The following is a 13,251-nucleotide window of genomic DNA, read 5'->3' as shown; positions in this document are numbered from 1 at the left end:
AACTAGAACTGAACTAGAACTGAACTAGAACTGAAGTAGAACTGAACTAGAACTGAACTAGAACTGAACTAGAACTGATTTAGAATTAAACTAGAACTGAACTAGAACATCTTTTTATATTTTATGGTAAATACCTGTTAATTATTGTAAAATTTACCCAAAAATTAGTTACACATTAGTTAATCTTCCATGGTTTTAACCAGAGATTAAAACCATAAAACAGGATTATAGTTAGTAAACTATATACGTATGCAGGTAAATTGCTCTACCTAAACACTTGTTTTATTTTCTAAACATTAAATTGTTTCGATTACTTAAATCTCTAGAAAAGATAATTTACTTTTAAATTTCTATTTTAAACAACAGCCACTGACGTTAATTTCAAAATACAAATTGTTTTATTTTATCATTTTTAATAGTTGTTATCATATTTGTTTTAAACTAATTTCTTTTATCACTTTCGTTTTCAGTTCAAGAAGTTTAATTTTATTTAATTTTTTCATGGTTTAATAAAACAAAAACAGTTAAATAACATTTGTTTTAAAATTCTTTTAAAAGTATTTATTGAATCTTATCTAAAAATATTTCTTTTCTTTTTTTGGGGGGTTTCAAAATTTATTGATTGCCATTATCTAATAAAAAGAAATTGTTGAAAATCTACAATTTGTTGTGTTTTATTTTTTTTAGCAATTGACCTTATTTGAAGGTAATTGATAAATAAAAAACAATTTTTTTTGGCAAATGTCTACAATTATGTCAAGTGCCGGTTAAAATGTATAAAGATTTTTTTAAATTATTGTAATTAATTAATAAAAGAATATGAAAATTATAATAAACAATATTTTTGTTGAAAATTAAAGACACCAATAACATTTTAAAAGATTATTTTCAAAATTTTAAGATCTCTAGCAAAAGATCATTATACTGTAGTGATCTTTAAAAGAGGTTCAGTTGTTCTTAATTATAAGTTAAACATTTGATTTACGATTAAGAATTCTAATTAAAATAGGGAAATAAAAGTTTATTAATTAAGATCAAACAAAATATCATTATATAGCGATCACTAAAGAGGATCAGTTAGTTCTTAATAAGAATTTAACCAATATTAAAGATCTAGATCAATTAGATCTAGTGAGGGATTTTGTATTTTGAATCTCTTTATTTTGTTAAAAAATTTTAACATAACTGACGTTAAACGAGTTCAAAGTGTTTTGTTATAAATAATAATAAAAGTATTGTTTTCATAATTTTTCCATTGAAATACATATGTTTACTTTTATTTGTAGATCTGTTATCGCTTTATGCTATTACTCATCCCTAGAATCGATGGAGTTTGGAATTTTGTTGTCATTTTTTGTTAGCGTTTCGTGATAAGGTTCACGTTAGTGATAGAATATCTTAAGAATATGCAATAGTTTTTGTAGGAAATCTTTAAGCCTACGATAAATCTTTGTAAAATTAGTAATAAGACTATTTTTGAATGGTTCAAGTCAAAAACTATTTCTGTGACAGTTGCAGTGACATAAAGTGGAAGTACATAATAGGCTTCTGTCAAAAAAAAAAAAAAAATAACAAGTTAAACACTAGTTTGTAATGCGACACTTCGCCAGCTGATCAGGGTTGTATTTTGTTTTGCGTAGAATAAGAAAAACACTAAAATAAAGATCAAAATAACGCGTGGTGTGTAACTTGAAGCTTATAAAGAACAAAAAGTTTCAAAAGCGTAAAACGTGCTGCAGCCTCAAAGCGTATTGTTTACTTCCACCTTTAGAGCCAGTTCTTTAAGCATTATGCTTTTTATGCGAAATTGGGTCCATATAAAACTTATTCTAGGGAAACTTTCGAGATCTTCTAAAGGAACAGCCCCCGAACTAGTTTGTTTCTTAGTTATTGTAAAGTTTGTAAATCAATAAATTTGCGTTAATTTGAGCGCACAACAGGCCCGATAGTGAATTTGATTTGATGTAGTATACCTCCTCCTATCAAACTAACCTAGAAAGGGTTAACAGTCAAACGATTTAGGGCCAATCTTTAGGTGAAGGATTAAGGATCAAATTAAAATTAATCTTCAAAAGTTTTTTTTTTTAATACTCAATCAGCTAATATTTTTTGTTAGTTTAAGTGCCCAATGGAGGTGGATTAAACTTGAGCAAGAAATGCAGAAGTGTAAACAGCAGATGCTTAATAAAATATCAAAGAAAAGATTCATTGTAATTTGTTTAGAATTACTTTTTAATCCAAATAATTGTTTATAGGAGGGATCATTCGTTCTAAGACCTGGAACTGTTCTAGTTTAAAACCCAATTCAACTTAAGAAATGGTTAACTGTCAAACGATTTAGGGCCAATCTTAAGCTGAAGGATTAGGGATTAAATTAAAATTAATCTTCGAAAGTTCTTTTTGAACACTCAATCAGCTAATTTTTTTGCAAAATTATGCAACTTTACTTTGAAAATCAATAGATTTTATTGCAAAATTGTTTTTAGCGATGAGACTAAGTTCTTTTTTAATTGCTAGAAATTGAATCTGTCAATTGACTTCTGGACCGGTTCTAGAACAAGTTTATTATTAGTTTAAAACCCGATTCAACTTCAGGAAGGTTTAACTATTAAAGGATTTATTGAACTGCGTTCACTTTTCGATATTTGTGATGAAAATCAATCGATTTTATCGCAAAATTGTTTTCACCAATGAGACTAAGTTCTTTTTTAATTGCGAGAAATTGGACCTGTCAATTGACAATCTAAGTCAAGGGGTTTGACAACTCTTAATTATTTTCTTTGGATCCACTTAAAGTCACTAGCATATGCTGTGAAATGTAACACCTTGGAGGCTAAAACTTTGTCCTTGTTATTCATGATATACATCCAGCAGTGCTGGAAAAAACTCTTCTTAAATTTAACTTTCAAACATAATTTCTTTAAAAAGCCCGTGATATTACAACAACAACTATTTCTTCGAATAGAAATTTTGAAAAAAAAAAGAATTTTTGTTACATTTTTGAAAAAGGTTCATCAAATGTAAACAAAATATTTGGCATCATTACTAATCATATGTTATTGCAATTGTAAACAAACTAGAGATGATATTATAACGATAACACTTTTAAAACAAGTTTTCTTAATATTTACACTTTCTTTTATAAAAATAAATAATAAAAATTTTATATAAATTGTTAAATAGAATAGGTTTATTAGTAAAAGTTTTTTTTAAATATAATAGGAATTAGTTAATAGTGATTCCTTTGGTATAATACTTACTTTATACTTTGACGATTATTCATGAAGTCGGCTAGGAAACTAACTGGTGGACTATGACTAAAGATGGGTGGACTGTGTGAAATCATTTTGATTGACGTTTTAATTTACTGTTAATGTTGATAATTATTTATTATTTATTTATTATTGTCACTTTTATATGCAAGTGATTTAAAGAGAGAAAGAGAGAGTAAAAGAGATTTGTAGGGATGCTGTAGTTGTTGTTATTATGGAAGTGGAGATATTTGTTTTTAAAATAAATACAACAAACAATTGATAAAGTTTTTTTCTTATTTATAAAAGTAACATTAACATTTAAAAGAAAACAACAATTTAAAACAAAGTATTAATAATTTTATAATAATCACAGTTTATAGGGCTGTTTGTTGTTGTAGTTTCTTGTGTTTTTTTTTTAGAATTTTAAGCCTATAAATAAAAAAAAAGAGAATTGAAAGAAAAAGAGAACAAATTATTATTATTTTGAAAAAAAAACATAAACAAAAAAAAAAAAGCAAGAAAGCAATTTGTTTAACAAAAAAAAGAAGTGTAAACAAATTAATAAACAAATTAACAGTAAATAAAAGTCTTATAAATTTAAAATTTTTAGTTAAAATTAGCAAAATGTAAATGAATTGAAAATGTTAATTACAGAAAGAAAAACAAACAAAACAAAACACACACAAAACATTAACAATTACTAACCTTAAATATTTTAAGTTTTTTTCTCTAGTTTTAATTTTTATAATTAAGGAACTTGTAAGCTTTTAGTTTAATTTTATTAAATATAATATCACTGTTTTTTCTTTTTAAAATTTATTAATAATTTTCAAGAATTTTTCTTTTCTTATGTTTTTTTTGCTTGTTTTTTTAATTTTTAATTTTATATTTAAAAAAAAAAAAAAAACTTTATATGTCGATCACGCTGTTTTGGCGTGTTTTTGCTTATTTCACATGCCACACGTTTATATTTAGTTTAAATAAATTTTAAATATTTTTTTAGATGTTTTTTTTTTTAGATGTTAATAATTTTATTATATTTTTGTGTTAAATTATTTTTTGCTTATTTTATAAATTAAATAATTGTTGTTTAGCGTGATATATAATTTTAAGCAAAAAGTTTGTTTTTTTTATATATTTTGTTGTATTTTTTAAATGACAAATTCAAAATGTCACTATTTTTGTTTGATAGTTGAGTTTATTTACTTTCTTTTTGTTGTAGTTTTAAAACCGTTAATTAAAACTTTTTTTAAAAATGCTTTAATTAGTTACACTTGTAAAAAAAACACCGAATTTTTCTTTTTGTTTAATGAAAAATGTTGTAAAAAAAAAACAACAAAATTTTTGTGTTGCTTCTCCTTGTTTAAAACAAAACAAAAAATATATTTTTTTTAGAAATAATGTTGTTTTTCCTTTTTTTCAAAATATAATTTTCACGCCGCGACGCGTTTATCTGCCCGTTTGGCTGCTCGACGACGAATGATCGTTTCTTTAGCTAATAACTCAACACGTTAAAAAATACCGAAATACCGAAAACACACACAGCCAACAACAACAAGAAGAATAACAACCACAAAGACAAACAAAAATAGTTGTTGTGTTGTGTTTTACTCTGGCAATCATAAATGTATTACACCATTTCCAAATATGAGTTTTTGGTGTGAAATTTTGTAAGCAGAAAATCTAGAGATGTTGTAGTGTACCAGGTAGTGTTAGAGCCTATCAGACCGGAGATAGTGGGTAAAGTTGCGCTAAAAAGGCCTGATAGAGATCCAGGTGAATTCCTTCGGATTTGGTGGAATATAACAAACTAACTAACTAACTGACTAACTAACTAACTAGCTAACTAACTAACTAACTGCCTGAATAACTAACTAACTAGCTAGCTAGTTAGCTAGCTAACTAACTAATAACTAACTAACTAACTAACTAACTAACTAACTAACTAACTAACTAACTAACTAACTAACTAACTAACTAACTAACTAACTAACTAACTAACTAACTAACTAACTAACTAACTAACTAACTACCTAACTAACTAACTAACTAACTAACTAACTAACTAACTAACTAACTAACTAACTAACTAACTAACTAACTAACTAACTAACTAACTAACGAAATAACTAACTCACTCACTAACTAATTACAACGGGCCTATTTGAGAGACGTTGAAGACTCAAAGCATAATACCTTAAAGCCTCTAACAGGCGTACTTATTGGATCAACACCTTTTATGGAAATGCACATACTAAAGTTATGGCTTCTATTAGGTTAGTGGTCCAGTCTTGTAGGCCGGCGGTTGTTTATATTGTAACAGGTTGGATGTAACTGGATCTTCCTCCCTGGGCACAAAAACATCCGGTTGATACAGCTGTTGCTGAGTTGACAATCTTTGGCCGATTGAGAATCGGGTTGTTTCGTAGCGGAGATCCTATTATAATGGGAATATAGGCCGGAAGTGATGGGTTTGGTTGCTACCTGATGTACTGGTTAAGGTCAACAAAAAATGTCCGATAGAGGCCTTTCAAACTAACTAAGTAAATAGTTTGAAAGTTCCTTAACGTTTCCGTTCCGTGGATTGTTTAAGTGTGGCTAGTCTATACGTAAGAACGTAGCGGTTGCTTTTAAGATTAAGCACAAAAAGCAACTCTGATTGCTGCGTCAGGGTTGATTTTCTTTTTTTTTGTGTTTAACCTTGTTGCGCAATGAATACTATATTACAGACTTACACAGGTTTTTGTAAGCCAAAAACAAATCAGCGGATTCATCACAGAACGTAGAGTCTAACTAAACACTCCTTTTTCTAGACCTGTAATGACTCAAAGCTGTATCACTTTACAAAATCGTTGAAAAATACCACATAGTTCTATTGAGTCCTTTAAAAATAAAAGTATCGAGTGTGTTTGATCTCACATAGTGATCAATATCAAGAAAAAATCACAGTTGGTTGTTGTTTAAACACGCTTGCGGCATCATTCGAACTTATTTCTTCAAAAATTAAACCGAATCTTGAGTTTTGTTCATAGGTCTTAATGAAAAACTAGTACAAGCTACAATCTATAATTTCAGAAATACTTTTGTAAATGGTGTAGTTGTAGTATGTTATCGTTTGTTCGGCCGGTATATCTGTCCCCATCGTATTAATACTCATCAAATACAAAAAAACGAGTTGTATATACATACAAGAGCATAGTGAATTACCACCATCACACTGACACTTAGTCATTACGACGGCCATAACAGATCGCGCAAAATCGTTTATACTGCATACATTTTTTTTTAATAACGACGAAAAGAAAACTCGTCGTATATACTACATCTTTCTATACGATTCTTTGTTATTGCAAATAAATGCCAACAACAATATGCAATAATGCAAAAACAAAAAACAACAATTGTTATGTCTGAGGCAAACCTTTAACTACCTCCACCTTTACTCTAGCTTTCTTCGCAGAGAAAGGTTCATGTTAGTGAGTTCAGAAAAGGGTGATAAATTGAGTTGAGATGGTACTAATCATGCGCAAAGTGTATAAGAAAAAGGTACTTTCTATATTAAGATGAGGGTGTTTTGATTTGTAATTACGCTTGAAACTTATTGACATTTGGGGTAGAAGTTTTTAAAGAAGGGTGATTTTTATTTAGTTTTGGAAAGTCCGACAACTGTGGGTGATATTGATTGAAAAAATCTGATAATGACATTTATATTAATGAAAGATTAACTTTTTTGAAAAATCGATAACCACATGGGCGACCATATACTGTCCTCAATAAGGCATATTATTTGCAATGTTTTGGGCATGTAGAAAGCGCAAATGGACGACAACATGTCCGAACCCATGCTTCATAATATAAGACTTTCAATTGGAATATAAATATAATTATTGCAAAAGTAAGACTTAGGAGGGTCAAAACAGGGTCAAAATTTATACAAGTATACAGGTGCGGCGAGGTCTCCATACTTTCTCTTTTCTATTTATCATTTCGCACCACAGTTACAACTGTAGCGGTGTTATTGAAATATCCCATGGAATAGAGGTGCTACTAATACTTCTAGACAGCCGGGACTATAAACTGGTGATGTCAAATAGGCTTGTCCTTGGAAGGATTTGTCATGGGGTCGAACCAGAGTAACATTAAATCTAGCATTACGGGTAGCCGGCTGCTTGTCCTGGTTGGTCAGCTGGTTGAGGTTCCTTAGAGATCCACATAGTGGCTGTGGTTTAAAAACAAATTCGCCGGAAGAGCATATTGGTTAAAGCACTGATATACATATCCTATGTCATATATGTCTGGATGCTTTCTGCGGTGATGTTGACAACAGATGCACTTGGGTGATGTGACAGAGCAATAATTGCTGGATTTGTTTAACCCTGCACTGCGGGTGGAATGTTGCTTGTCATGGCTTGTCAGTTGGTTGAGGTTCTTTAGGGTCTATTGGTCTACTGATATAACTTATGACTGGATTCTTTCTACGGTGCCGTTAAAAATAGAGTGATGTGGCAGAGCAACCAATGCTAGATTTCTGAACATGTTGAGTATCTCTTAGTCTTCGCGAAGTAGGGCGCCAGTATAAATTGTGAAATTTTCAGGTTAACACTTTGTCCCGTAGTAGGACGTCAGTAAAGGTTGACACTTTGTAGTTGCCTGTCATTCCGTAAATCGTTCCTTATGGTCTGAGAATGCAACTGACGTCAGTTTGTGAAAATCTCTTCTGCCCGACAAAAGACCTCTTACTTCATGGTGCCGTTGCTTTCTCAACAGGATTATGCATTGGGATTAACCCCATGCTGTCTGTCCATCCGAAACGGTAATACTATGGTAAAAGATTAGATAACTTGAGTACTTCAGGAAAGTGTTTATACTTCATAGAAGAATTCGGGGGCGTATGGTAGATCGTTTAAGTCTACCTAGTGGATGAAAAATACCACTGTGAAATAAGGCCGTCAAAAGAGATGTTCACGTTAAGCACTTAGACATTCTTTTAGCGATAACATATCCGAATTTATCCCCAAGTATTAACATCAACCGTGCTTCAGTCATTTCATCAATGACCTGCTAAGGTCCCTCCTGCCAGCCCAACTGACTCCCGTAGTACCAGATTTTATTGTTCTCTCGATCTGGATATCAATCTACATTCTACCAGGGCCGGAAAATCTTTTAGTAAAGTTTATAAGAATGTATAATAATCTTAGTATAAGTATTAATCACCTGATTTGAAGATACTATTTTCGCCATATACATATATATATGTATAAGCATAATCAGGAATCCGAGTAGAACATTTTCCAAACTTTTAGTTGCAAGCTTATCGGATCTCGTTAGAAAGTCCCTATTTTCGACAGTGAGTCCCAATTTTAAAATCTTATTTAGAGATCCAGATTGAATGATTGAATGTTATAAAATCCCTTAAGGTACAACAAGCGTTTTTTTTATAAAACAGAATATCATTGTCCGATTATACACTTCTCTTAAGCGTTGCAAGTGCACTAATAATACGAATATTAGAATCAAAATTAAAACCCCCAATGAGATGTTAAAGTGATTCCGAAAAAATCTTTGCAATTAAGTACCATAACATTTAAAAAGGGTACCAGTTGCAACAACAAAATGTACCATTACATGAAATTTTTAAACGCATTACGAATTTCTTGCTCTTCCTCTCCCTCTGACTTTTGACTCTCAATTTTAGGGTAAATATAAATAAATCTGTGCATATGTGTATGTCTGTACTATATACGAGTTGCAGTAAACACGATAATGTAGAATTTTCTTCATAGACCTGCATATTTTCATTTGCAGCAATCAGTGCGGAGTTTTCTGTTTCAATTAAAAGAAAGAAAATAAAATTAAATACTCATAAAATAACCCTCATCACCAAAACAAATGCCAACATGATCATCAGCAATATTTTCTCATCAAAATATTGGTCTGTAACTGAACAATAAGAAAAAAAAAAAAACAAAAAAATAGTCGGTAAATGAAACAAAACTAAAATAAAAACAATCTTTCTCTTCTTCTCTTTTTTAAGAAACACTCGTAAAATATCACACCATCACTGATCCACAGGTATATAACAGACAAAAAAAAAATACACATACAATATGATCATTAATAGAATTGATTACCCAGTAAACAATTTGACATTGATTAGGTTGTAACTAAGTAGTAAACTCATTTTATTTATATCGATTGTAGTGAGTGGCTGCAAAACGAATTTTTCTTATGATTTTGACTCAAGTCCAAGAAGTGTGATCATTTCAAAATCTCTATCAAATATATGTTTAAATCAGATTAGAATTAGAATTTGTCTTAGCAATTTAAGGGCCAATCTTTAGGTGAAAGATTTAAATGTTTGATTTATTGATTATGTATGTGGACTTCATAATATATTTTTTGTTTTAAATTTAAGTTTTCATTAATTACAGGTCCCAAGTCCGCCCGTTATACTCTATATGTTCAGATGAATGTCAAAGATCTTCATGTAAAATGGTTTCTCAGATATACGAATTTTTCTATTTAATGCATGCGGGGGCTTCAAGCTCACCAGATGAAAGTCCGCCCTTTTTCCTTTGTATGAATATTAAAGTAATTTGTGGAAAACACGAAGAATCTACTTCTTTTAGTTTCACGGATAAACAAAATTTTGTATTTAACTCCTATGGGAGGTGCCAAGTACCCCATTGAAAGTCTGTTTGTTATACTCTCAATATCCAGATGAATGTCAAAGGTCTTCAAGTAAAGTTTAAAGCTTCTAGCTCTAATAGTTTCTCAGATATACGAATTTCTATATTTAATTTAGGCGGGGGCTCCAAGCTCCCCAGATGAAAGTCCGCCCTATTTCCTCCAAAATTTTTAGATGAATATTAAAGTAATTTGTGCAAAACATGAAGAATCTAGTTCTATTAGTTTCACAGATAAACGAAATTTTGTGTTAAATTCCAATCGAAGGTACCAAGTTCCCTATTGAAAGTCCGCCTGTTATACTCTAAATATCCAGATGATTTCTCAGAATTTTTTATTTTATTCATATGGGGGCTCCAAGTAGTCCCCCAGATGAAAGCCTGGCCAAACAGGCAATAAAAGGAAAAGGCAAAAACAGAAAATACTGTGCTCTCATAACGCTTGACATCAGGAATGCATTTAATTCAGCCGGTTGGAAGCATATACTGTCCGCTCTAAGACGCAAAAACGTTCCGGAGTATCTTATTACAATAATTAAAGATTACTTCTCCAATAGATCTCTATTGGTAGAAACAGACGATGGCATAAAAACATATAACATCACATCAGGTGTTCCCCAAGGATCCGTACTAGGACCCTTGTTGTGGAATATCATGTATAATGGTATATTTGAATTAAATCTACCAGAAGAAGCGACTGTAGTCGGATTCGCAGATGACATAGCTCTACTAATCCGGGCAAGATTCATAAAAGAAGTACAGCTGTATGCGAACGAAGCTATTAGTACGATAAAAAATGGTTAACTTCAATGAACCTTTATCTAGCGGAACACAAAACAGAACTGGTTCTTATAAGCGGAAAGAAAAAGAGAGAATCCCTAACAATACAGGTAGGTGATAGCTCTATAACATCCGTAGAGGCAATAAAATATCTGGCAATCATGGTCGATGACCGACTCAACTTTAAAGAGCACATACGCTATTCGTGCGAGAAAGCTGCAAGAATAACAAATGCATTATCAAGAATGATGCCAAACATTGGTGGTCCATGCCAGAGTCGTAGACTACTCTTATTCAGAGTCACTAACTCGGTGATTCTATATGGAGTCCCGATTTGGGAGTCGTCGATAAGAAACTGTTCGAAAAAACATATGCTCTCAGTATACCGGAGAAACTGTAAGAGTCTGTAGCGGCTATAGAACAATATCTGTAGAGGCGGCAAGTGTTGTTGCGGGAATTCCTCCCATTGACATTTCAGCTAAAGAACTTGCAAACGTTTACAAGCAACTTGCAAGTAATGACGAAACACCCAGAAACCATATTCGGGAAATCGAAAAGGAACACACTATGGCAAGTTGCCAAAGAAGATGGGAAAATTCTCCATAGTAATGACGAAACACCCAGAAACCATATTCGGGAAATCGAAAAGGAACACACTATGGCAAGTTGCCAAAGAAGATGGGAAAATTCTCCAAAGGGCAGATGGATATACAGATTAATACCACGTATACAAGTCTGGGTACAACGAAAACATGGTGAGGTAAACTACAACCTCACTCAATTTCTCACAGGACACGGGGGATACAGAAGTTATCTTCATAAACACGGACACGACAAGTCTCCAAGGTGTCCACAATGCCCTGAAGAAGACGAAACCGCAGAACACGTAACATTCAAGTGTCCTCGGTTTGACGCACTCAGATCGAGGCTGATCCTCCACATTGGCGAAGATATAACGGTAGACAATATCATAAATAATATTATAAAAGCCGAAGAAAACTGGAATGCTTTTAATCAATATCTTACAGCAGTACATAGACAATTATGCGAAATAGAAAGACACCGAAAGGTAACTCAAGGCGGAGTGCAAGCCGAAAATATAGAAATCGATGAATAGCCGATAACAGGCAAACCGGCCCCGCGAAGTAATACCAATTGGCAGTCCCGTGGGGTTTTGGGACGAAAGGGGGTGTGGTTTAGTACATAGACGCTTAGGCGAGTCGTGCATGTTTTTCAACACGGGTTGAATACATCTTTTGAAGATTCCACACCTCCTGCGCATAGATAGATAGATAGATAGATAGATAGATAGATAGATAGATAGATAGATAGATAGATAGATAGATAGATAGATAGATAGATAGATAGATAGATAGATAGATAGATAGATAGATAGATAGATAGATAGATAGATAGATAGATAGATAGATAGATAGATAGATAGATAGATAGATAGATAGATAAATAGATAGATAGATAGATAGATAGATAGATAGATAGATAGATAGATAGATAGATAGATAGATAGATAGATAGATAGATAGATAGATAGATAGATAGATGATAGATAGATAGATAGATAGATAGATAGATAGATAGATAGATAGATAGATAGATAGATAGATAGATAGATTGATAGATTGATAGATAGATAGATATATAGATAGATAGATAGATAGATAGATAGATAGATAGATAGATAGATAGATAGATAGATAGATAATAGATAGATAGATAGATAGATAGATAGATAGATAGATAGATAGATAGATAGATAGATAGATAGATAGATAGATAGATAGATAGATAGATAGATAGATAGATAGATAGATAGATAGATAGATAGATAGATAGATAGATAGATAGATAGATAGATAGATAGATAGATAGATAGATAGATAGATAGATATAGATAGATAGATAGATAGATAGATAGATAGATAGATAGATAGATAGATAGATAGATAGATAGATAGATAGATAGATATATAGATAATATAGATAGATAGATAGATAGATAGATAGATAGATAGATAGATAGATAAATAGATAAACAGATAGATAGATAGATAGATAGATAGATAGATAGATAGATAGATAGATAGATAGATAGATAGATAGATAGATAGATAGATAGATAGATAGATAGATAGATAGATAGATAGATAGATAGATTGATTGATTGATAGATAGATAGATAGATAGATAGATAGATAGATAGATAGATAGATAGATAGATAGATAGATAGATAGATAGATAGATAGATAGATATAGATAGATAGATAGATAGATAGATAGATAGATAGATAGATAGATAGATAGATAGATAGATAGATAGATAGATAGATAGATAGATAGATAGATAGATAGATAGATAGATAGATAGATAGATAGATAGATAGATAGATAGATAGATAGATAGATAGATATATAGATAGATAGATAGATAGATAGATAGATAGATAGATAGATAGATAGATAGATAGATAGATAGATAGATAGATAGATAGATAGATAGACAGATGGATAG

At 31.1% G+C, this 13,251-nt stretch overlaps 2 protein-coding genes across 3 annotated transcripts in view; one reads left to right on the top strand and one right to left on the bottom strand.

Moving 5' to 3' along the window:
- Positions 1 to 3,596, bottom strand: part of LOC111687657 (glycogen-binding subunit 76A) — a 27,751-nt gene extending 24,155 nt beyond the window's left edge. The window contains exon 1 of the mRNA XM_046950945.1: positions 3,261 to 3,596. Coding sequence (XP_046806901.1) covers positions 3,261 to 3,346 — 86 coding nt within the window. The 5' untranslated portion in view covers positions 3,347 to 3,596. The remainder of the gene's footprint in view (positions 1 to 3,260) is intronic.
- Positions 3,597 to 10,743: 7,147 nt separating this feature from the next.
- The window catches only part of LOC111689150 (COMM domain-containing protein 4), a 63,923-nt gene continuing 61,415 nt past the window's right edge, over positions 10,744 to 13,251 (top strand). For both annotated transcript variants that reach the window (XR_006940910.1, XR_006940911.1), the window contains exon 1: positions 10,744 to 11,789. The gene's annotated coding sequence lies outside the window, so the exon portion shown is untranslated. The remainder of the gene's footprint in view (positions 11,790 to 13,251) is intronic.

This window comes from Lucilia cuprina, chromosome 5 (assembly GCF_022045245.1).
Source record: "Lucilia cuprina isolate Lc7/37 chromosome 5, ASM2204524v1, whole genome shotgun sequence".
NCBI classification, from domain to species: Eukaryota; Metazoa; Arthropoda; class Insecta; order Diptera; family Calliphoridae; genus Lucilia; species Lucilia cuprina.
The sequence above is the reverse complement of the archived record's forward strand: the minus strand, read 5'-3'. Positions and strand labels throughout refer to the sequence as shown.